This window comes from Oryza glaberrima, chromosome 2, assembly GCF_000147395.1.
Source record: "Oryza glaberrima chromosome 2, OglaRS2, whole genome shotgun sequence".
Taxonomy (NCBI): domain Eukaryota; kingdom Viridiplantae; phylum Streptophyta; class Magnoliopsida; order Poales; family Poaceae; genus Oryza; species Oryza glaberrima.
In genome coordinates, this window is record NC_068327.1 from 12,563,956 (window position 1) to 12,590,930 (window position 26,975).

Genomic DNA, 26,975 nt, shown 5'->3' on the forward strand with positions numbered 1-26,975 from the left:
AACCGAGGCACACAATAACAAATTGATAATAGAGTACAAATAAATAACTATTTAATATTCGCAAATAATAAATTATCACAGAGGTAGATAGTTCCTCTCAAAGAATAACATTCTATGCAGCGGAAAAAATAAAACTATAACAAACTACGGAACAGCTATGGCGACTCCACTCCACAGGCATCTTAACCAGAACAAGCTCAATCCCCCAGATCATCACCTTCGCTAAAATACTCCTCTTCTGATGATTGAATATTGCAAGAATGAGCATATGACATACTCAACAAGCCACACAGCAAATATGCAAGTGCACAGGATAACAAAGGATGGCATAATATAGCTCATTTGCATAACAGCATTTAACAAATATTTAAGAGAATAGTGAAACAGTTGTATAATTAATCAATATTAAATAAACACCATACAACACACCCGTGTTGCATAGGCCCAACCTCATTTGAACAACCAACCCCAGTTGAACAAATTAAACCTCCAAACTAGGAATATACCATTCCAAACTAGGAGTTACATTAACTAACACCGTTACCATTTAATGTGTAATATGAGACTAATCACGAAAAACATTGCTCAATTCACCCATAACCGCGGGTACGGCTATTCGAATAGATTAAACTCTGATCAGAGGTGTACCACTGTACCCACAAGACACAATCCCACAACATGTTACCATGCGCCTTAGTACCACCACGGTACCTCGGAAAGGAACTGTGACAATACCTCTTGCACAACACAACTCACCACAGTGCACCGTTCCTGGATCATAATCTCCCCCTCAAAACCAGAGGCAATGGACTCCCCAGCGACCCCCACGGACTTCTCGCCGCTTCACAGTCTGGCACACTATAATGAATCATGCTATACAAAAGATAAAGCCGTTGCCCACGCTAGCTTGTGGTTGGCACGATAAATGTTTCACAACAGTATCTCGCGAACCGGTCCTTAATTGTCATGAGCACAACCATCAAAACCATATGCTCACAACCCACCTTAACCAGGTTTTAATTAGCAATTAATTAACATCACACGATTAACCATCGTGAGCTACCATTTAATGTAACCATAATTAACAAGAATAATTATATAATTTATATTTAACCCCTTTAGTTAGCTAATGTTTCTAAGCATGGCTAAGCAAACATACATATGGCATTTAGCTGAACCAATCCAATATATAAGGTTCATGCTAATCACATTATAACCCATAGGAAAATAAGATCATCTTTGGCCATTAATTAATTGGGAAAAGGTTCACCACCCGATGACATTCGAAAATAATGCATAAGTTGAAATAAAATAATAGCTTTAAATGGGTTCAACATGCTCAAAGGGTTGTTTGGGATCTGTGTGACTTGCCTTGGGCTTCCACAAACGCTTCGGACCCTTCCTCAACGGAAACGCTCTCCTCCGGAACGTCGGAAACTAAAGCAATTAAACAAAAATCAACAAAACAGTACAAAAACAAGCATAAACAGTACATGTGGATATTTTTAACATGTAGATATTGATTTTAGAAAAATTTAGCAACTTGAACCACCTGAAACGGATCTACGGTTATTTAGTTATGATTTTCCAAAGATTTAATCTATTAGAAAAACGGGAAAAAGAAAAGATGATGATGTCATGATGACATCATCAATGGTGGCCGGCTCGGTTTGCACCCTCGCCGGAGCTAGGGTGGTCGGCTGCGAATTTGGAGGACATGTACACGTAGAGGACGACGAGACGAACGCAACGGTACTTATCAACACACCGAACGACCACCGACCTTAGCCGGCGTCGAGAAGGCGGCGGCGGCGGCTCGGGTTGACCGGCGGCGACGAGGCTACGGCGGCCGGCGGCGAAGGGGAGGAGGCGGCCGAGCTTCCCCACCTCTTGGCGAAACCAGCGGCAGCGACGGCAAGCGACGGCGACGGCGGAGGCGGCGGCGCGGCGCGGATGGAGGATGACCGGCGGCGACGGCGGGTTGAGGCGGGTGGCGACGGCGCTACAAGGCACGAGAGACCACGGGAGAGGGGGCAAACGGAAGAGGAGGACTAGGGGGTCCTATTTATAGCCTTGGATTGAAGAGATCGGACTCCTCCCGCAAGAAATCGCTTCGGGAAATCAAAAACTCGGTTTTGGAGATAAACTCGAAAACGAGTTCAATTCGGGCAAAATACTCAACCTCTTGCTCCGATTCTTGAGGGGAAAGATAGAGGAAGATGTGGGGATAAAAACCCCTCAAAAACCCGGACTCGGGGTGGAGAGATCGGGGCGGAATCAGAGGCGGAAGGCGGCGGCTCGGCCGGCTCGGGCTCGGCTTGCAGCCGGCCGGAGGTAGGAGACACCACCGACAGGTGGGCCCCACCTGTCGGCCTCCACGTGAGGGAGGGGCGGTGGTGGCGGGCTGGGCCGGCTTTGCCGCGCGGGAGAGAGGGAGTGTTGGGCCAAAAACGGCCCAACAACTTAAGGAAGGGTTTTTTTTTGAACTTTTTAATTAAAATATTTTGTGAAATATTGTTCCAATTATTAAAAAATACTTCCCTTGCTCAAATAATTCCCAGAAAATTCTAGAAAATAGAGGAACAAGCAAAGTATTTAATAAAATTTTATCTAGCTCCTTTTTATGTTGAAAATTTTCCTAGATTATTAGAGTTTAGCTTGTAGGCTTTTAATTTAATTTCTAAAGAATGATTTAAACAATGTATTTTTACATTAGACGATTTTTAGGGCGTGACAAACCTACCCCCCTTAAACGGAATCTCGTCCTCGAGATTCAGAAGAACTGGCGAAGAGATGAGGATGAGCTGACTTCAATTCATCTTCTCGCTCCCAAGTGGCTTCTTCTTCTGAATGATTGCTCCACTGAACCTTGCAGAACCGTATAACGCGATTCCTGGTATTCCTCTCGCTTACTTCCAAGATTCTGACTGGCTTCTCAACATAAGTTAAATCTTCTTGAAGCTCTATACGATCAGGATCTGCTTCCTCCGTGGGTACACGTAAACATTTCTTCAACTGAGACACGTGGAACACGTCATGTATTCCCGCCATTGACGGAGGCAACTCTAACTGATAAGCTACCTCACCTCTTCGACTCGCAATCTTAAAAGGTCCCACGAAACGCGGTGCCAATTTCCCTTTGGTTTGGAAACGATGAACACCTCGTAACGGCGTAACCCGAAGGTATACATAATCTCCTTCTTCGAAAGCCAAATCTCTGCGACGATTGTCGGCATAGCTCTTCTGACGTGACTGAGCAACGCGCAACCTTTCTTGGATAATCTTCACTTTTTCTTCTGCCTCTCGCAATATGTCTGTCCCAAAAACTTGACGTTCACCGGTTTGATCCCAAAGGAGCGGCGTACGGCACTTTCGGCCATATAATGCTTCATACGGAGCCATTTGCAGACTAGCTTGATAACTGTTGTTATATGAGAATTCCGCGTACGGCAAATTCTTATCCCAACTTCCACCAAAATCTAGAACACAGGCTCTCAACATATCTTCTAAAATTTGGTTTACTCTTTCCGTCTGACCATCTGTTTGAGGGTGATAAGCGGTACTGAAATTCAAACGGGTACCCATCTCTACCTGTAATTTCTGCCAAAACTTCGAAGTAAACTGGCTACCTCTATCTGACACTATCTTCTTAGGAACGCCATGCAAACATACCACTCTGGCCATGTATAACTCTGCAAGCTTATTCCCCGTGTAGGTTGTTTTGACCGGTATGAGGTGAGCGACTTTTGTCAACCTATCAACCACTACCCAAATAGAATCATGTCCTGCCGACGTTCTGGGTAGACCGGTTATAAAATCCATTCCTATTTCTTCCCACTTCCACTCTGGAATCTTCAACGGTTGTAACAGACCGGCTGGCTTCTGATGTTCTGCCTTGACCCGCTGACATACATCACATAGAGCCACATATTCTGCTATCTCACGTCGCATACTGGCCCACCAGAATTGTTGCTTTAGGTCTTGGTACATCTTAGTGCTTCCAGGGTGGATGGAATACAAAGTTTCATGAGCTTCTTTCATGATAGTATCCTTCAACTCCTTATTATCTGGGACGCAAATTCTTTCTCCTAACCACACAGTTCCTTGCTCATCTTCTACATAACCGATGGCTTTTCCTCTTCTCATGTTCTTTTTTATTTCTTGGATATCAGGATCATTCACTTGAGCTTCTCTAACTTGATCAAACAGAGTAGGTTGAGCTTCTAAAGTAGCCACAAAACCTTTGCTGACTATATCCAAGTTTAACTTTTCAAATTCTTGGCATAACTCCCAAGGTAAATGTCGACCTTTTGACATATTACAGTAGCTTTTCCTGCTAAGAGCATCGGCTACAACATTTGCTTTCCCCGGGTGATAGTGGATTTCCATATCATAATCTTTAATCAACTCTAACCATCTTCGCTGACGCATGTTCAAATCAGGTTGAGTGAAAATGTACTTCAAACTTTTATGATCCGTATACATCTCTGTACGGTTACCGAAAAGATAATGACGCCAAATCTTCAATGCATGCACCACAGCTGCCAACTCTAGGTCATGCGTTGGGTAGTTATTCTCATGAGGACGTAATTGCCTAGATGCATAGGCAACCACCTTTCCTTCTTGCATCAACACACAACCCAAACCGAGTCGGGATGCATCACAATACACTTGGAAACCTTTCCTCGAATCAGGCAAAATTAACACAGGCGCAGTCACTAGCCTTTTCTTCAGTTCTTGGAAACTTTGTTCACAATCCTCTGTCCACTTGTACTTCACTTCCTTCTGAAGCAGACGAGTCATTGGTCTGGCGATCTTTGAAAAGTTCTCAATAAACCTGCGGTAATACCCCGCAAGTCCCAGGAAACTACGAATTTCTGAAACCGTCTTGGGTTGCTTCCAACTTAACACTGACTCCACATTGCTTGGATCTACTGCCACTCCTCCAGATGAAATGACATGACCAAGAAACTTCACTTCGGACAACCAAAATTCACATTTACTGAACTTGGCATAAAGCTGATGCTCACGTAGTTTCTCTAAAGCTAGACGAAGATGCTCTTCATGTTCTTCCTTCGTCTTGGAGTAAATAAGAATGTCATCAATAAACACCACGACAAACTTATCCAGATATTCCATAAACACCTTGTTCATCAGATTCATGAAAAAGGCTGGGGCATTAGTGAGTCCAAATGACATAACGGTACATTCGAACAAGCCATACCGAGTTGTGAAGGCGGTCTTTGGTATATCTTCCTCACGGATTCGAAGTTGATGATATCCAGAACAGAGATCTATCTTGGAGAAAACTGTAGCACCTTCCAGTTGATCAAACAGGTCATCAATTCTGGGTAGAGGATACTTATTCTTGATAGTAACCTCATTCAACGCTCGATAATCCACGCACATTCTCTGAGTATAATCTTTCTTCTCCACAAAGATGACTGGTGCTCCCCATGGCGAAGTACTGGGTCTGATGTATCCTTTCTGAAGCAAATCATCCACCTGTCTCTTCACCTCAGCTAACTCATTAGCTGCCATTCTGTATGGTCTCTTATGGATAGGGTTGGTTCCAGGTACCAAGTCTATCCGAAACTCTATGTCTCTCTTAGGTGGCATACCTGGCAAATCCTCGGGAAACACGTCTGGGTAGTCTTGTACTACGAGGATCTCTTGTAGAGCAACTTGGTTTAAGATCACACCACGATATTTAGGAGAGGACACAAAGAAAGAAACGGTTTCCCCATTGCTACTGGTTAAAGTCACCTTACGGTTGGCACAATCTATAACTCCTCTGTGACGAGATAACCAGTCCATCCCTAAGATAACATCTAGATCCTTGGATTCTAGCAAGATAAGCGAGGATGGGAAAGGAACTTCTTCTATTTCTATAGTAGCGGAAGGACAATACTGTGTCGAAGATACTTGATTGCCTGGGGTATTAACTAGTAAAGGTTTCCCAAGACTAATAACTTCCATCCCATGATTGCTCGCAAAACTTTTAGACAAAAAGGAATGTGTAGCACCGGAATCAAAAAGCACAGATGCGGGTATAGAGTTAACAGGAAACGTACCCAAAACCACATCTGGTGCATTCTGAGCTTCTGCTGCTGCAACATGATTAACACGTGCCTTTGGTGCTGGAGCATTGGAGTTGTTCGGGGCTGGAGCGTTCTTCACGCGCCGAGGCTTAGGACACTTATCAGCATAATGTCCTGGATCACCACAATTGAAGCACACCCCTGGCTTGCTTCCCTGTTCCTTCCTGACGGGCTGGTTCTGAGCTGGAGTTGCTGCAGGACGAGCAACCATGTTGCGGTTGTCATTGCCACGATTACCAGTATTGTTGTTGTAGAACTGGCGTTGGGGGCGGACAACTGATGAAGATCCTCCTTGAGGGTACGATGGAGCTTGAGGTCCCGTAACGAGACGCGGCCTCTGGTTACTGCCCTGTTGTGCCTTGAATTGGGCAGCCCTGCGCTTCTTCTGCTCCATCCGGTTATACTTGTCTTCCTGACGAATCGCCTTGTCCACCAACTGCTGGAAATCCCGGAAATCCGTAGACATCAAGGCATAAGACAACTCATCATTCAGTCCCTCCAAGAACTTCTCCTGACGCTCTTCATTGGTGCGAACATCTTCCGGAGCATAACGAGCTAAACGATTGAAATCATGGAGGTACTCGGTGACCGAACGAGATCCCTGGTTGAGTGCTCTAAATTCTCTCTTCTTTAGGGCTACAACACCCGTTGGTATGTGTGTCTTCTTGAAAGCGGCCGTGAATTCCTGCCAAGTAATAGGCTCTCCTTCAGCCCTGCCTTGGCGAAAATGATCCCACCATTCAGCAGCAGGACCATGCAATTGATGCGAAGCAAAAGAAACTTTCTCCTGCTCAGTACACTGGATCAAATCCAACTTCTTCTCCACCGCATGCAGCCAATCTCCTGCTTCTACTGGATTGGTGGTGCTTGAAAAGGTAGGGGGTCTCACACGTAAGAAATCTGCCAGCTTGTTTTGGGGAGGTGGGGGTGGATTCTGGTTCTGATTGTTTGCCTGCTGATTCTGTGCCTGCTGCACTAACAGATTGATCAGTTGTGTTTGTTGGGCCAGAATCTGAGCTAGCGTGGGATCTCCTCCATTGTTAGCAGCTCCACTTCCACTTCCACTTCCACTTCCACTTCCGGTGCGCGTGTTCACCATCTGACGATAAGCAGAGACAACAGGAAAGAACGACAGAGAGACACCCTTAGAACGGAGTTATTTAATTAATTTAAATTCTATATTGCTCTTAACTGTGTATGATTACATTTAAATTGCATTAACACTATCTCACCAACTATCTTACACTCTGACAAGCAAAAGAACTAGACTCATGCTGTTACATCCCACCAATGATGTAAGCAACAACTAAAACCCACACACTCACAAGCAAACTTGAACAAGCAATCTAACACAGCGAACTACGGCAACGATCTAACTAAGCGACTAATCCCGCCTTGCGTCGGAACGAAGCGATGGATCTTCTTCCTCTGGAGTAGCTGGCTCTCTTTCTTCAGGGTCTTCCTCTTCTTCCTCATCACTTACGATGTCGATGACAGGTTCAGCACGATCGGGCACAGCTTCACCCATCACGCGAATCTTCGAAGCTAACTGGAGACGAGGTGGCGGACAGGTTCTCTTTCTTGCAGTGAGGCGAAGCTTGGGTGTTGGCGGCGGCGTTTCTCCTTTAAGTTCAGCTAATTCCTTCTGTAGACGGTACACTTTGCTCTCCAACTTGCAAATCTTGCCTCGATTCCAGTTTTCCCTGTCATGAGCTGCTTTGTCTCGCTCCACACTTACTGCATCCATAGCACTAAGCATATGCACCGCATGCATCAGAGTGGCACTCTCTTCACCATCAGGACAGGTATAGGTTCCATAGTCTTGACCATGAGGCTTGTGAGGATGATACTGGAAAGCTGATGAATCCAACTCTTCTTCAAAGCGTTGACGCAACTCTCCAATGGCCACCAAAGCTGCTTCTTGACAAGCATGGTTGTACGATCTTCCTCCAGCTTCGAACTTAATGGACGGAAGGTCTTCACGATCACTAGCCAACGTCACACGAACACGACACTTCTCCTCGTTGGGGTCATGGGAAATCCGGCGATACTCAGGAGCAACTTCATAACCTACCTCAAAAGCCATCAACCTCAGCTCCCTGACGAATCCTAACACCTTGATCAAGTTTCTCGGTGAATGGGGCGGCATCTAAAGAAACATAGAAGGGAGGAATTAATGCATATTTTTAAGTTAGCTGCACCCTCTAGACTTAACTGATTTGACCAAAGAGGAAGAAAAAAAAAATAAAAGAAAAGACACATACTAAGCTATTATATATATATATATTTTTAGAATTTAACTTTTTGGACAGAGACAAATAATTTTTTTTGACAAACAACTAAAATAAAACTAAAATACTTATGATCTATTATAAGCACGGTACAGTGTCACCATAAGAAGGATGAGTAGTACTAGTGCTATCATGATTTTATCGATACCATAATAGATGTACAGTGCCGACTAATCAATGAAGTTTACTAAGGTGGAATAGGAAACATTTTAAGAAGAACAATTTTTTTTTCTTTTAAAAGAAAAGAAAATGAATTAAATTAATTTTGTGCATAACCTTGCATGTGCTGCCAACTTAATTAATTTGTAAAAGAATAGAGAAGAGCAGTTCTATTTTTTTCAAAATATTTTGAAGGCTACTTAAGGTTTACCATTTGGCTTATCCTAAGGTCAAGGTGGCTCTGATACCAACTTGTCACGCCCGGAATTTCTATCCAAAATTCCAAACGCTTACATGTGTGTTAAACCCTCGTCCAGGAATCAACCGAGGCACACAATAACAAATTGATAATAGAGTACAAATAAATAACTATTTAATATTCGCAAATAATAAATTATCACAGAGGTAGATAGTTCCTCTCAAAGAATAACATTCTATGCAGCGGAAAAAATAAAACTATAACAAACTACGGAACAGCTATGGCGACTCCACTCCACAGGCATCTTAACCAGAACAAGCTCAATCCCCCAGATCATCACCTTCGCTAAAATACTCCTCTTCTGATGATTGAATATTGCAAGAATGAGCATATGACATACTCAACAAGCCACACAGCAAATATGCAAGTGCACAGGATAACAAAGGATGGCATAATATAGCTCATTTGCATAACAGCATTTAACAAATATTTAAGAGAATAGTGAAACAGTTGTATAATTAATCAATATTAAATAAACACCATACAACACACCCGTGTTGCATAGGCCCAACCTCATTTGAACAACCAACCCCAGTTGAACAAATTAAACCTCCAAACTAGGAATATACCATTCCAAACTAGGAGTTACATTAACTAACACCGTTACCATTTAATGTGTAATATGAGACTAATCACGAAAAACATTGCTCAATTCACCCATAACCGCGGGTACGGCTATTCGAATAGATTAAACTCTGATCAGAGGTGTACCACTGTACCCACAAGACACAATCCCACAACATGTTACCATGCGCCTTAGTACCACCACGGTACCTCGGAAAGGAACTGTGACAATACCTCTTGCACAACACAACTCACCACAGTGCACCGTTCCTGGATCATAATCTCCCCCTCAAAACCAGAGGCAATGGACTCCCCAGCGACCCCCACGGACTTCTCGCCGCTTCACAGTCTGGCACACTATAATGAATCATGCTATACAAAAGATAAAGCCGTTGCCCACGCTAGCTTGTGGTTGGCACGATAAATGTTTCACAACAGTAGCTCGCGAACCGGTCCTTAATTGTCATGAGCACAACCATCAAAACCATATGCTCACAACCCACCTTAACCAGGTTTTAATTAGCAATTAATTAACATCACACGATTAACCATCGTGAGCTACCATTTAATGTAACCATAATTAACAAGAATAATTATATAATTTATATTTAACCCCTTTAGTTAGCTAATGTTTCTAAGCATGGCTAAGCAAACATACATATGGCATTTAGCTGAACCAATCCAATATATAAGGTTCATGCTAATCACATTATAACCCATAGGAAAATAAGATCATCTTTGGCCATTAATTAATTGGGAAAAGGTTCACCACCCGATGACATTCGAAAATAATGCATAAGTTGAAATAAAATAATAGCTTTAAATGGGTTCAACATGCTCAAAGGGTTGTTTGGGATCTGTGTGACTTGCCTTGGGCTTCCACAAACGCTTCGGACCCTTCCTCAACGGAAACGCTCTCCTCCGGAACGTCGGAAACTAAAGCAATTAAACAAAAATCAACAAAACAGTACAAAAACAAGCATAAACAGTACATGTGGATATTTTTAACATGTAGATATTGATTTTAGAAAAATTTAGCAACTTGAACCACCTGAAACGGATCTACGGTTATTTAGTTATGATTTTCCAAAGATTTAATCTATTAGAAAAACGGGAAAAAGAAAAGATGATGATGTCATGATGACATCATCAATGGTGGCCGGCTCGGTTTGCACCCTCGCCGGAGCTAGGGTGGTCGGCTGCGAATTTGGAGGACATGTACACGTAGAGGACGACGAGACGAACGCAACGGTACTTATCAACACACCGAACGACCACCGACCTTAGCCGGCGTCGAGAAGGCGGCGGCGGCGGCTCGGGTTGACCGGCGGCGACGAGGCTACGGCGGCCGGCGGCGAAGGGGAGGAGGCGGCCGAGCTTCCCCACCTCTTGGCGAAACCAGCGGCAGCGACGGCAAGCGACGGCGACGGCGGAGGCGGCGGCGCGGCGCGGATGGAGGATGACCGGCGGCGACGGCGGGTTGAGGCGGGTGGCGACGGCGCTACAAGGCACGAGAGACCACGGGAGAGGGGGCAAACGGAAGAGGAGGACTAGGGGGTCCTATTTATAGCCTTGGATTGAAGAGATCGGACTCCTCCCGCAAGAAATCGCTTCGGGAAATCAAAAACTCGGTTTTGGAGATAAACTCGAAAACGAGTTCAATTCGGGCAAAATACTCAACCTCTTGCTCCGATTCTTGAGGGGAAAGATAGAGGAAGATGTGGGGATAAAAACCCCTCAAAAACCCGGACTCGGGGTGGAGAGATCGGGGCGGAATCAGAGGCGGAAGGCGGCGGCTCGGCCGGCTCGGGCTCGGCTTGCAGCCGGCCGGAGGTAGGAGACACCACCGACAGGTGGGCCCCACCTGTCGGCCTCCACGTGAGGGAGGGGCGGTGGTGGCGGGCTGGGCCGGCTTTGCCGCGCGGGAGAGAGGGAGTGTTGGGCCAAAAACGGCCCAACAACTTAAGGAAGGGTTTTTTTTTGAACTTTTTAATTAAAATATTTTGTGAAATATTGTTCCAATTATTAAAAAATACTTCCCTTGCTCAAATAATTCCCAGAAAATTCTAGAAAATAGAGGAACAAGCAAAGTATTTAATAAAATTTTATCTAGCTCCTTTTTATGTTGAAAATTTTCCTAGATTATTAGAGTTTAGCTTGTAGGCTTTTAATTTAATTTCTAAAGAATGATTTAAACAATGTATTTTTACATTAGACGATTTTTAGGGCGTGACAGACACTGCTGTTTTGTGTACAGGTCTTATTATCTCGGGCTCTTGTGCTAAACGAGTATCCATTAATGTCATATCCCTGCCAAGAATTTACTGTAGTTGATGGACCACAAGCCAACCGCTTCATAGTTATTTCATTGGTAGTTTGTCCCTCAGGTAAGTCTAGGTCTCGCAACCAATCTATGAAGAGACGCTTGTGTTCTTTCATTATCCACTCGGTGGTGCGACCCTTATTGTTAGCTCGTATTAGTTCGATATGTTGATCGATGTACGGCTCATAGATAGCAAACTGATGAAGCACGCTGAAGTGAGCTTCTTGGAATGATTTGTGATCATGGGTGACGAATCTCTTCTTTCCTTTCGTTCCCCTGCCACTCAACCTGCCCTCGTGTCGGGGCACAGGTACTCCAATTGCATATCCATCTTTGAGGTAATCGATACAACACTCGACAACCTCTTCAGTACTATAGCCCTCAACTATTGATCCCTCTGGATGTGCACGATTTCGGACGTAACCCTTTAGAACCGCCATATAACGCTCGTATGACCACATTTGATGGAGGTACAATGGGCCAAGCGCAACCATCTGTGGCACTATGTGAACAATGAGGTGCTCCATCATATCAAAAAATGACAGAGGGAAACACATCTCAAGTTGGCACTGTGTCTCATGTGCGAATATACGGAGATTTCCTAACTCTTCGAGACTAATGACCTTCTGTGACACTGTGTTGAAAAAGTAGCACAACCTTGTGATAGAAACCTTTAAATGCTTCGGTTTTATGGCCCTTATTGCAATTGCAAGAAACACGGTGAGCAAGACATGGCAGTCGTGTGAATTATAACCAGATACCGACAAATCTTTCATTGAAACTAGTCGACTGATGTTTGATGAGAAACCTATGGGCACTCTGACATCACGGAGTGAGTTGCAAAATGACTTCTTCTCCTCAGGTGTCAGTGTGAAACAGGATGGTGGAAGATATACTTTGCCATTCTTTTCTCCTTCTTGAGGGTGTAACTCTTCCCTGATTCCCATCTCGACTAGGTCCATCCTTGATTGCAGACCATCTTTAGTCTTCTTCGGCATGTCCAACAATGTTCCAACTATGTTGTCAAACACATTCTTCTCTAGATGCATGACGTCTATGGCATGCCGAACCTCCAGATCTTTCCATTACGGGAGGTACTTAAAAAATATGGAATGCTTCTTGAATGGGGGAGGGAGTTTATCATCTGGCTTCGAGCTATCATCTTGCTTCTTACTATCCCCTTGTTTCGTATTCTTCTCAGGTTTCTTGCGCTTTGTCCACTTTGATGGTTTCTTAGTCATTTTTCCAAACTCGCAAACAATTTTCTCTGTCATTGCACACACCTTTTCTCCCGATGTAGGTTTTGGTGCAGGACCAGTCTCTTCAGTACCATCGAACTCCGCCTTCATCTTGCGGTACTTGTGATTTGTGCGTAGGAACCGCCGGTGCCGCATGTACACAAGCTTGTTGGAACCCGGGAGATACCTATAGTACGTTCCATTCAAGCAGATCACACATCCTGTTTTACCTTTAATTTGACCTGAAACTAAAAACATTGCTGGATAATCGTTAATGGTCACGAAGATAATGACCTTCACTATGAAGTATTCCCTTAAGTACTCGTCCCACACTTTCAATCCCTCTTTCCATAAATCAGCCATATCTTCCAACAATGGTTCAAGAAATACGTCAATATCAATACTAGGCTGACGGGGTCCCTGTATGAGGATATAGAGTAGTACGTATTTTCGCTTTTGACAAAGCAAGATAGGAAGATTATACATGGTGAGAAGCACTGGCCAAGTACTATGTGAGCTGCTCATGTCTCCAAAAGGATTAACTCCATCAGTACTCAGAGCAAATCTAATGTTCCGTGGGTCTTTAGCAAACTCTCTATACTGAGCATCAAAGTTTATCCACTAACGAGCATCTGCCGGGTGTCGAATCATCCCATCCTTCTTGCGCCCTTCTTCATGCCAGCGCATTAGTTTCGCATCTCGCGGGTTTGAGTATATCCGTTTAATGCGGTCTTTGACAGGAAGGTACCACATCACAAGCTGCGGAATTTTTCTCTGTCATCCCTCAGTTGCTTCAGAGGGTTCTAAGCCAGTATTGCTATTCAACTTGTACCGGCTTGCACCGCATGTTGGACATTCATCTAAAGAAGCGTACTCTTTCCTGTACAGTATGCAGTGATTTACGCACGCATGAATCTTTTCCACACCAAGTGAAAGGGGGCATATGAGTTTCTTTGCTTGATATGTGCTGGATGGTAGTGAGTTAGACCTCGGGAGCATTTTCTGCAGAAGTTCTAACAGACTGTCGAAACTGGTATCAAACCATCCATGTCTCGCCTTTAACCTCATAAGTTCAAGAACTGACCGGAGTGTTGTGAACTCATTGTCACAGCCCTTCGACTCATCGTACAAAACTTCCTTTGCTGCCTTCTGTAAAGCTTCAAAGTTATTTAACGCTCTAGCCGACCCCATCAGCACCTCGGGTTCTGCATGACGTAACATTTCCTCTAGGTTGCATTCACCATGTCTTCAACTTGTGTCGGAACTACATTTTCAGGCCCGTCCACTTGTTCTTCGCTATGACGTGTCCATATTTCGTACTTGTCCATAAATCCACGAGTTACTAAGTGCTCCTTCACTTTAAAAGCATCGTCAAAGTCCCAGGCTATTTCATTCTTACAGTCAGCACATGGACAAATTATCTTCCTCATATTGTTCTTCTCAGCGTGTGCCTTGGCAATACCAATAAATTTAGACACTTCGTTTCTATATGGAGACAAAAACCTTGGCCAATGATACATCCATTCCCGACTTTCCATATCTCTAAAAAAATACACGTAAAATATTTGCACAATTAATACCAAATTTGTAGGGTTTATTGAAAAAACTTATCGCTATTCAAAACTAATTAACTAAAGGTTAAGTGTAAATTAATAAAAAATCAAAGTTTATTTCAATTTTTTTACACAGACATGCCTAATTAGTACATTAGGAAAATCTAACAAAATCATATCATCGGCATATTACAAAATACTATAACTATTTTTTGATTGCACCGAATAAATAGACATTAAAAATTTTATTCTCTCTCTATATATGACAAGATCTAGATCTAGATCTAGAACTAGGAGGTGGATGTGATAGCAAAAATAAAAAAAATTGAGAATTTATGTTACCACATTAAACCACTGCAACAAGAGGCATCGAGTATTACACATACATCTAACATCAACATATCAAAAGAAATAAATTTAAAAAACATGGAGCTCTTCCTTCACAATTTTGCATGCATAAATCCATCACAAATTAAGGCCTAAAAGCTTAAAAAATTGCATACCTAGTGTGGAAATGAGTAGATCTAAGTACCGTAGAAAAATCCCCCGAAGATTTGAAGTTCAAAACCTCCCCCCTATATTTAAGTCACTTTAGGAGAGAGAAACTTCGGGGAGAATGAACAGGGCTCGGGGAGGAAGAAGACTATATAGGGGCATCTTCACAGGCGGGCTATATAAGCGGCGCCTGCGAAGATCGATCTTTGCAAGCGGACCATATAAGCGTCGCCTGCGAAGATCGATCTTCGCAGGCGACGCTTATATGGTCCACCTGCAAAGATCAATCTTCACAGGCGGACCGCCCCCTCCACCCCGGGTACTTTTTTTGCCGGCGGGGTTTTGGCTCCGAATTACATGCCCGCCTGCGAAAATCGATCCCCTACGACGCCGAAAATGAGTTTTCTAGTAGTGACCTCGTCTGGCGCTCGGTGCTGCTGATCGAGGGCGAGCCTCCCGCGTCGGCGGCTGCTTGACGACGAGGACAACGATGATGACGTGGGTGGCCCTAGCGTCGGCGTGGATGGATGTGGGCCATTGTACGTCCTCGGGCTCTGCCAGTGGTGGCTATACTCGGCGCTGCAGAACTGCCTCTCCCTTGCCATAGCACCGTGCCGCACCGGCTTGCCGCTGCTTCCACGTGATGATGACGATGACGATGACAGCGATGGTGACGGGACGATGACCTGCCGCTTCTGCAGGCCTCACCATTGCGCTTGAGGGGAGGCTGCTCACAAGCAGTCACCGCCACCGTCTGCGCGCGGATGAGAAATTTGGAATGGATGAGCCGCGCACGGGTGTTTAATGGAGACGAGGCGCTGTCGGAGAGCTACGAGGCGGCGGCGGTGGAGAGCAGTGCGGATATCGGCAGCCGGCGGAGGCCGGAGCTTGCGTGGGGAGGCAAGGCCGAGAAAGATCAGCGGAGTCGCCACGGAGAAGGGAGGAGGAGGAGGCGGCGGCGACCTATCTGAGCAGATGAGGGCGGCACGGAGCTTGGGGAAGAAGGGCAAATGAGTCTTTTTTCATGCCAACTCATATGTTTGGATGGCAAATGTAACGGGAGTGCTATGAATCACAAGAAAATTGGTGTCTTGTGCTTTTTGTCAAAATGAAAAATTTGTTGTGCTATTTTTTGTTACCAGGTTTTTCATGTGCTACGTATCAAATTTTCTTTTGTTTATTTGAAGAGGTCTTATTGCTTTTTCTAAGACCCGCTTGAAGTTTTGTGGAAACTGAAGATTTGTGGAATCGCCAGTAATTTCAATGATAATTGAATTAAACACTTTCTGTCGTAATGTCCTTAATGTGCCACATATATGCAATGTTATATTTTTCAACCCTAGAAAAGAGCTCATCTTTGCACAATACACCTGGCATCAGTAAAGAAAAACCCAATTCGTGTGTTCTGACACATTTCTTTTATTTGAACTATCGTGCGACAGACAGAAGTAGAAGATGCGGAGATAGAATTGCTTGATTCATGAGTGAGTTATGGGGATCTAAAACATGTAGTTTGGAGATCAGAACAAATCTTGTCCAAGTTATGTGGGTGCATATTCTCTATGTACCAATATAATAATATATGACTCTTCAATTTGGCATTTGACCAAAATTAATAACCACATCATTTTCTTGGTGTGAAGGATGGAAATAGTTTTGGGGAACTTTTATAGTAGTAGTAGTAGTTTGTACTAGTACTACTAGAAGTAGAAGGGTACTAGAATTTAAATTTAACCGTAGATTTTCACAGGTATTTAAAAACATTTTATTTGAAACTTCGCTAAGGTAGCTTAACCAATTCATCTATTTTGACATATATATGTCATGTGAATTTATCATTATAATTACATATTTCAATTCGAATTTCACCACCTTCAATTTCTTAGTACTCCCATATGTACACTCAAATGCTTAATACACAAAACAATAGATTGAATAGCCTCTATGGTTTTGAGAATTTATACCCCCATGCCTGGAGAAAGGAATACTTCGTTCATAATGCTTCTTCTCATACCGTTTTTCTTATATTTCGTAATTGTTTTTGGCTCCTCAAAAAATTAACACGTGTTGAGCTTCATTAAAAAAAAAATCCTCATCTATATATATGTAATCTTTCATCGGCCCTCCTACCGTCGGACACCTAATATTCCTTATGCTTGATTCACGAGAAATATATACTCTCTCTATCAACTGGAGTAAAAAGGTAGCTGTATTTTGGGATTGAGGGAGTATTATTTTATTTTGAAAGAGAGGCAGCACTTGGTTTCTTGGAGTGACCATTTCTTAAACTATCATAATTTGTACTCCGCATACATCAGGTTGTTTGTCTAGATTTTACAGCACGGTGTTTTCAAATCTGGCTACCTTGCCCCAAGCTGATTGTTGGGAAAATCGAATTTTTGCAATGTCTACACCACCACGGCGTTTAGCATGTGTAGTCAAACTGCCGCTGGCCCGCCACAAGGGTCTGTTACAGGTTGTACAGAACATTTGTAATCGGCAGGAACGCTGCAAGAGATGATTTCGAATTGTCAACACTTCTGCGCATCTGGTATTTGCAAGTACTTTTCTGCTAATGGCTTGTTTGTTCTGAGTACGTATTTGCAATAGCCCGGCCAAATAAACCATAATGCCTCCAGAATCAGCATCTGCACGACCAAAGAAAGAAAGCCCAAGCAACTAACACAAAAAGGAACAAACACAAGTTTCTTTTTTTTTTCTTATAAGATAAGGCTTCATCAGGAAAATGCAAAGTAAAAAAAAATTAAATCATGTCATGAAAGAAGGGCCTGTAACATCATGACACGGGTCTAGATTATAGAACACCATATTGGCATACTTCCGTAACATTTTAAACATGCTGAAGACCCTCTTTATAACTAAAAGAACAACGTGGTCATTTTGTTTTTGGATTAGACTACGGCGTGGAATGTCAATAAAATTTCGGAAAGAAAACTCGTCCTAGGAAGCAATAGCTAGCAGTATGCATATCAGTTCACGAATCACGAACTGCTAGACTGCAAGGCAACAAGGGACGCATAAGCTCCACCGGGCAAGCGCAGCAGCCGCCCGTGCCGGCCTTCCTCGGCAACGACGCCGTTCTTGATGACGGCGATCTTGTCGGCGCCGGTGATGGTCGACAGCCGGTGCGCCACGATCACCGTTGTCCGCCCGACCATCACCCTGTCCAGAGCCTCCTGCACGATGCGCTCCGACTCAGAGTCCAGCGCGCTCGTCGCCTCGTCCAGGAGCAACACCTTGGGGTCCTTGAGGATCGCCCGCGCGATGGCGATCCGCTGCTTCTGCCCGCCGGAGAGCTGCACGCCACGCTCGCCGACGCTGGTGTCGTACCCGTGCGGGAGCGAGGAGATGAAGCGGTGGGCGTTGGCGGCCTCAGCGACAGCGACGATCTCCTCCTCGGACACCTGATCCTGCTTGCCGTAGGCGATGTTTGCTCTGATGGTGCCGTTGAAGAGAACCGGTTCTTGGCCCACTAGCCCTATCTGCTGCCTGAGCCAGGTGAGCTTGAGGGTCTTAAGGTCCATGCCGTCTAGAAAGATGGCGCCAGAGTCAGGGTCATAGAACCTCTCTAGCAAGGCTACCACTGTTGATTTACCGCTTCCGCTTTCACCAACAAGCGCAACAGTCTGCAACAGAAGATCAAACTTGTCATCCTCAGAAACAATTTCAGTATCTTCACAAAAAAGAAAATTCAGTATTGAATGGATTTCATTTTCAGTTCAGATTCTAGTAACATTTCGACAACTATTAAAATTCAGCTTGTGGTGCACTTCTTTGTTTACTTTTGTTGAAGAATATAATTCAACTGTTCTGTGAAGCTACTGTGCAGCTATTCAGGTTACTTGTTAAGTTGTTATTCCCTCTGTTTCTCAACATTTGATACTTTCATCCACGAACAGAGAACAAGGCATCAGTTATATTGAATGGATTTCATTTTCAGTTCAGATTCTAGTAACATTTCGACGAGCTATTAAGATTCAGCTTGTTCTATATTCTAAATTGTAACTTGTGGTGCACTTCTTTTTACCCACACACAGAGAATAAGGCATCAGTTATATTGAAAAATTGTGACAAAAATGCTCCTAGGATGCACTGTATAGGATAGGCCACGTGTACAACAAACCCAAGCAAGCACTGAACAAAATGGCAGGCTATTCATTCAAATTTCAGAACAAACCGAAGCACGCACCCAAAAAATATCTGTGGAAGATTGTTGGGCCCACCACTATAGTTTCGGGGGATCAAGGGAAAATTTGGAATTTCACCATGGGAAAAGGGTACTTGCGACAAATATTTTGAAACAAATGATTTAGTCAAAAGTGCCATTTATTAAAGAATGGAGGGAACAATTGTTACCTTGCCTCAGTTCTGTAGCAATGGTTTCAACATTATAGAGTTATTAAGATGAAATTAGGAGCAAATTGATGGTAATTATGAGAATAAAGAACTGTGAACAAATTGCTTTACCATGAGAACCACATGTACCTTGCCAGATGGGATCCTCAAGCACAAATTTGTGAAGATCTGCACGTCAGTTCGAGCTGGATACTTGAAGCTCACATGCTGAAACTCTATATTCCCCTCAATTTTCTCTGGAGCCATTCCATCATCTGAGCTTGCATCTATCTTGGATTTCCTATCTATAATCTTAAAAATGGAGGCTGCCGCATCTTGCACTTTGCTAAAATCCCGAGCAAGAGAACTCGATTGTGAAACTCCAACAGCCATCATTGTTAAAGCAAAGAAGACCTGCATTTTCAATAAGCAGCAAAAAGGATGAATAGAGGAAAAATTGCAGAAATATGCATCTATCAGTTTCTTGAGTTTTAACCTTAAAAACTTCCCCAACGTCAGCTGTTCCATTGTGTACAAAGCGTGCTCCGACATAAAACGATACAGCATAAAAGCAGAAGAGCAAGGCAAATGAGAATCCATAACCCACACCACTTATAGCTCCCTGACGGACTCCTTTCTTCACAGGACCTTTGCATTTATTTCGGTAGCTTTCAATTATCTTCTCTCCTACACAGAATGAAGTGACAGTTCTAATGTTACTGATGGCATCACTAGCAATTGTGCTCGCTTGTTCATACATTTCCTGCAGGAAAATATCACAGGTTTTCAGCAAAGAAACAGCATAATTATTTTATTGCAATGAAAAAAAGGACTATATGTATACCTTTGCATCAGCACCAAATCCCCTCATTAACCTTGATTGAGCATAACTCTGCGCAAATACACAGGGAACGAAGCACAAGACTATGAATGCTAGCTTCCAGTTTGCAATCATAGCTATTACAATGCCGACAAGAGCAGTGCTTATACTTTGAACGATCAATGATAAAACATCTCCAGCAATGCTTTTGACGGATGCGGCATCTGCGGATAGCCTAGCACCTATTGCGCCACTGAGTAATTCCAGTAATGCAGAAAAATTAGGTAATGGAAAGGAAATGGCAATTGTATAATGGCAATATACCAAATGATAATACCTGCTGTTCAGAGGGTCATCAAACCATCCAATATCCTGGTAAACAACCCGACTAAATGATAAGGCACGTATACGCTCGATAAGCTTCCCACCTGCCATGTTGAACAAAGTGTGTTGCACTGGTATGATAAAGATGGATACAACACCCAAGATCACGTATATTTCTGCCCAGAACACTGAATCTTTTCGCAGTTTGTGTGGTGGTTCATAGAATGCGTTGATGGCACTTGAAAGCAACAGGCCAAACACTGGAAGTATAGCTCCATTGGCGGAGGCGGCAATGCATCCTAACAGAAGGATTGCAGTTTCAGGCTTATGAAGGTGTAGTAAGCGCCTAAGTACATTCTTGCCAGACTTCGTGTCATCACACCCTTCGATTTCATCTTCAGTCAATGCATATGTCTGTGAATTCCTTCTGCTTCCACCCAGTGACGAATGTCTGCTCATAGATCTCTCAAAGGATAGCTTTCTAATGCTATGTCGACTTACAAAATTTCCAGCATCAGATAGTCTGTTCGCAGCATCAGATAGTCTGTTTGCAACATCAGATAGTCTGTTTGCAACATCAGATAGCCTATTGGGGTCAAGTTCATAAGTTCCATTCCTTCTCGCGTTTACCTCTTGAAGCTGTAAAAGTTGATAGTATGCTCCATTGGAATCTTTTATCAACTCAGCATGAGGTCCTGTTTAGCAAACATTATTTTTGAGCTTGATTTTGATCTATAAATCGAAATTGAAAACTTGCTGAATTTGTATGGCAAGAGTTTTGAAGAAAAGTGACAAAGATCTCTGTTACCTTGTTCCACAAGTTGTCCACGATGTAGCACAGATATTGTATCAGCATTTCTCACTGTGCTCAGGCGATGGGCTACAATTATGGTGGTCCTGTTAACCATGATATTATTGAGTGCATCCTGAACTACATGCTCAGATTCAGCATCAAGGGCGCTTGTAGCTTCATCAAGAAGTAGTATCCTAGGGTCCTTCAAAATTGCTCTTGCAATTGCAATTCTTTGTTTCTGTCCACCAGATAGCTGTGTGCCATGCTCACCAACCATTGTATCTAGTCCCTGAAAATAGTTATCACTTATGATCATGATTCATGGGCCCCAAATTAAGATGAAATAAATGCTAAAAAGAGATCGCAGAATCCATAAGTCAAAGCTAAAAGGGCAGAAAGAGAGGGGTTGTTTGAATAGATGAGTGTACATTTGGTAGCTTATCGATGAACTTCGCAGCATTGGCAAGGACAATTGCTCTCCTGATTTCTTCCTCTGATGCATCTTTCTTTCCATACTCTATATTTTCTCTGATGGTAGTTGTGAAAAGAATAGGCTCTTGGCTGACAAGCCCTATTTTCTGTCTTATCCTGCTAAGATTTAGCAATTTCATATTAACACCATCCAAAAGAACTTCACCTGATTGTGGGTCATAGAACCTTTCGACCAAACTAATCACAGTAGATTTCCCGCTTCCACTTTCACCAACCAATGCCATTGTCATGCCACTTGGAATGCTAATTGAGAAGCCAGTGAAGATCAGTTGCTCAGGCCTTGCAGGGTAACTGAAATGGACATCTTTGAACTCAACATCTCCAACAAAATTCTCCAATACAAGGCCACTCCTATCACTGGCATCAATCTCAGGTTCCCTATCGATTGTTGCAAACATTTTGTAAGCCGCAATCTGTCCAGATGCAAAAGCATTTAAGCATGGAGAACTCTGACCAAGTGCCCTACAAAAAAGTTGTAAAATAAAAAAGGAGCTGTACTGAGAATACAGAAGTCATTGAAGTTCATATTTTTGTGTATTCAAAGAATTGTTGTCATGCAAATCAAGATACTAACATTGCACCACTCATGATGGCCATCAATACATTAATGATATATCCCCCAGTATAACCCTTTTCAATAATCAGCTTTGCACCGTACCATACCGCTAACCCATAGCTACAGAAAACAATAAACATAACTGAACCAATTCCGAGTCCCATAGCCGCGCCCTGGTGAACAGCTGATCTATATGATATTTTTAAGAATTCATTGTATTTGTCAGTTGCTCTCCTCTCACCAGTGAAAGATACCACCTGTAAATTTTCACAACGAAAAATTAGAAGGATCTGAAAAGGTTTAGGAAAAAAGGATAATAAAAAATGTTGAATTTCTTAAGAAGGTTTAGGATATTACAGTTCTAATTGATCCTATTGTCTGCTCAACCAGCTTCCCTGCTTCAGCATAGGCCAGCTGGGAACGGTTTGCTAGCTTTGATATGGCAATTGACATGGCTGCAGCAGCAAGTGCAACAGGAGGGATACTTGACAACATAACTAGGGACAGAAGCCAGCCTCTTGCAAATGCTATTATGAATCCACCAAGAAATGTTGATAGCAGTTGGAGAAACTTACCCACCTTCATAAATGGATAAAATTTGAAATCTGTCAAACAATAGATTCACAATATAGCGGTTTTATGCATCATATAGAATCAGTCAACTTCAGTCAGTCAATTTCATATAGTAAAACCAATCTATATAAATTAAAACCATAATTAATGGATGTGCATTACACAGGCAGGAGATCATCTTTGACCTTCAGAGATCCAGGCCATATGAATGATTGCCAGAACCATAGACTGGCTTAACTATGAACTTGCTGCATGATATGTTCTAAGGAGGTAAAACCGAAAACTTAAGGTGTTCACATAGCATGAAAAAAGAAATACCACCGGGATGGGGCACTTCACAGAGCTGATAATTAATATGTAGAGAAATGAATACTCCCTCCATTCCAAAATATAAGGCATAACCACCCTTAACCCAAAGACCAAGAAATAATTATTATCACCTCATTGTTTGAATCATCCTAATAAATACAATGCATACACCCAATAGAATTAGAGATTTTGAGAGTGAAAGAGTTAAAAAAATAATAATTTAGTGAAAAAGATGTGCTAGTTAATTGCATGGATGCATGCATGCTTATGAAACATCTAAGAAAAATAGTTGTGCCTTATATTTTGGAATAGAGGGAGTATGAGTTATCTCACTTTTTCTCCAATGGCATCTTGGATCAACACTGTGTCGCTAGACATCCTTTCAGTAACTTCTCCGGTTGATGTCTCCAAATCAAAGAATGTAATATCTTGTCTAAGTATCGCCTCAAGGTACAGCCCACGGATGCGTGCAGCTTGCCTTTCACCAGTCACCATCCAGCATGACACCTCTGCAGGTACACAGTTAAATGCAGTCTAGTAAAAATAAACTTTAAAGCGGAAATAGGATATTACATTACATAAGAAAACATCTGCTGTTTATATCATTTCAAATATATTACAGAATAATGACTGTCTATGTTCACTGTTACATGGATTTAGTAGAACAATTAAGTTTTGTAATGTCTCTGTTGTGCATTCTTGACTTCTGATCTCATACCTATACCATGCAGTTTCCAAGAGTATTAGCCATTATTCACCTCAAATTCAGGTGAAAACCAAATACATATGAAGCAAACAAATGCACATCCTTTAAAATGCAAATTGGACAAGCAGAAGTTTAACTAGAGCTATTATGACTGGGCAGGCTTTCCTACACCCTCAACAGCAACGGAAATTCTACCCTCACTTTTTTTCCAAAATTAACTTGAGAATGTCTAGAGAATTAGTTGCTAGCATTGAGACAAATGCTGATAATCCAAGCACATCTAAGATGCGTCCCTACTAAATATGACTCTATAATTTGTTCTAAATTTCAACAGTTCCTAAGAAGTCACCTGAACAGGACTACATGAGTCCACATTCTTTATAGAAAAGGAAGAAATATTCGTGAGTAAAGGTATCAAAGAATTATTCATCAACAATGCTACTAAGGAAATATACTAGAGTTAAGCAAATAGCTTTATCTCAGGAAGTCTTTATTCTCTACCAGAATAGATATTGTTATACAATAATACTTTTAAGAAAGATATAATATTCTCGAAACTTACGAAGAAATCCTGCTATTCCAGAGCCAATTGCCACATATGTAAATCTGAGAGAAATCTGAAAATGGACAATATAGAAACTAAAAAGGTTAAAAGGATAAAGCAAATAAAGCACCAAGGCAGCAGCTGGTCAAAGAAATTAAATGAAACTATTCCTGCATATTGAACATCTTAGTTAAAGATCAGAAACAGAAATGTATAAAACTACAATTATAATGCCTGTGAGTTTCAGACAGCATTAGGCAACACGTAATTACAACTTTACAACATAACATGCTTGGAAAAAAACAAAAGCATCTGCACAAATACTTGTACTGTATCAGGCAATTCCTCTTGTACATCCTTTGGAGAATCATTAATTAACCGTTTTAACCGAAAACAAATTATCCCAACAGTAATGCTTGTTTTGGTGGGGAACTCGTTTTCTCTTACATATGAAGTAGATCGCACAGAAACTTAAACCAATTTCACCATAATGTAGTACTACCATCTTAAATAAACACGTTAGAAGAAATTAGTCTAACGATTTGAAGAAATTAACTCACTGAATTAATCTTCAACAAACTTTGTACTCCTAGAAAACTTGCTACGTTGCGTGTATCTAAACTTTGTGCAAATTCCCGAGTGTACGAATCGGCTCGAATTTGTAGGCATGCGTGGCAAAGGCACCTCCTAAGTCCTAAGCTCCATACCAGTTTGGAACAAATCGTTGCAAGCATAATTCATATTCAGGCCTTGCACGACAAATTCTCATAAATGCTGTGATTAAGAACAGATTTGGTAAAATAGCATCCAACGGTGCATTTTCGACAGATTAATGGAAACATGGAGAGAAAAAAAAAGAGAACGGGAACTTGGAAGGAAAATAATCACGAATCTGTGATAGGCTGGCGATCCATCAAGAGAACTTTCAGTTGGTTCGTCGAGTCCCACCCGCTAGTTTGGTTTCTCCGTTTATCAAATCCCGATTCCCGAATACTTGCAGAAGGAATGTTCTTATTCCAAAACCCTTAATAAACCCTCTTGAAAGGAAGAAAAGAAAAACCCCAGAAACTAGTGGCCCAAGAACAAGAATCAAACTCTTGAATGCGAATGGAATCGATCGATGCCCCAAAGGAAGTAAAGCGATTGGACAAAATGCGCACAAGAAGAGAGAGAGAGAGAGAGAGAGAGAGAGAGAGAGAGAGGTCGCGCGCGGAAACCTTGGAGACGACGTGCACGACGTGGGCGCGGTCGGCGGCGCCGAACGCGTCGACGAGCTCGCCGATGAGGAACGCGAGGAACGGCATCGCCACCCCGTTCGCCACGGCCGCCACTCCCCCCACCGCCATCAGCGCCGCGTCCAGCCGGTCCGCGAACGTGAACAGCCGCCGCATCGGCACCCTCTTCGCGCCGCCGCCGCCCGCACCCGCACCCCCACCCCCATCGCCGCCGCCTCCCCCTCCTCCGGCCATCTACCGCCGCGGTACACCGATCGGTCGTCCCCGCTTCACCACCACCACCACTCCACCACCTCCTCACGCCTCGCCTCGCGGCGGCCCAGGGTTGTTGGTGTGCTGCGGCGCGAGACCTGGAACGAGGTGGTGGTGCATGGGCGTGTGCCTAGTACTGCCCCCTGGGGCTCTCGGTGGGGGGTTTTTCTAAGCCGATGTCGTTCGTCCTCCTCCGTTCCCCTCTCGTGTACGCAACTGCGTGTACGCGTAGCAATGAGCCGGGTCGGGGGGTTGTTTTGCGCCGATGAGGTGGTGGTCGGAGCTCGCTTGTAGGGACAACAACATTGGCCCCGATTTTGAACGGGTTCATCCGTGCATGACGCATCGAGGACGCATCCGTGTAAAGTAACAGCTGGTGGCTCTAGCCTTTTTCCAATTTTAGCAATGACGGTACGAGGGCCATGACTATGATGAGCAGGGAGTAGCAAAAACACTAGACATATAGCAAATACTATATCTGTATACATATACACTCCACTGTCTTTCATTATACGGTATGCCGTTTGCCTCCTTATCCTCGTCCCCGTCATAAGTTACATTTGCCACATCTCTATCCACTATCCTCAATTCCTCATCCAGTTATTTACAGGTTTACGTCTTCCTTTGCTCGTGCGTGTTTAGCTGTCATTTGCCTCATTTTTCCCGTCCTCATCCCCATATTGGTAGGTATTCAGAGGTGTAGGTTTCAATAAATTCTACATTACAATGAATTGAATAAATTATACATCAACAGTGCATAAACTTTTCAGGTGAGGGCAATATGAACTTGGTTTCTGTTTTATCTTTATTTGTTGCTACCCATTTATTATTACTTGATTTTCTATTTCTTTCTTTATGTAATTATTATGTCTTATTCTATGTTTTGCTGAATAAATGTTTGTCTAGGCGATATCCTTCTTACATACGGGTTTACATAGCAATCAAATCAACAACAATATCTACGAGATTAACCTTACCGTGCTATTTTGGCCTGAGCTCGCACACACCAAACAAGTTTGCGTATCAAAACAA

At 43.0% G+C, this 26,975-nt stretch overlaps 1 protein-coding gene across 2 annotated transcripts; it reads right to left on the reverse strand.

Annotated features, from left to right (window-relative positions):
• Positions 1-17,723: 17,723 nt before the first annotated feature.
• On the reverse strand, positions 17,724-26,064 carry LOC127764035 (ABC transporter B family member 9-like). 2 transcript variants are annotated; one of them, XM_052288847.1, is made up of 12 exons: positions 25,674-26,064; positions 24,475-24,529; positions 23,540-23,715; positions 22,682-22,903; positions 22,343-22,581; positions 21,705-22,230; positions 21,292-21,565; positions 20,497-21,178; positions 20,184-20,412; positions 19,836-20,102; positions 19,490-19,753; positions 17,724-18,630 (listed from the first exon to the last, which is right to left on the reverse strand). In XM_052288847.1, the coding sequence occupies exons 1-12, from the start codon at positions 25,923-25,925 to the stop codon at positions 17,986-17,988; spliced, it is 3,831 nt and encodes a 1,276-aa protein (XP_052144807.1). In that variant the 5' UTR covers positions 25,926-26,064; the 3' UTR covers positions 17,724-17,985. The 2 variants fall into 2 exon arrangements, with proteins under 2 accessions (XP_052144807.1, XP_052144806.1); XM_052288846.1 differs by having other exon boundaries at positions 20,184-21,178.
• Between the last annotated feature and the right edge of the window lie 911 nt (positions 26,065-26,975).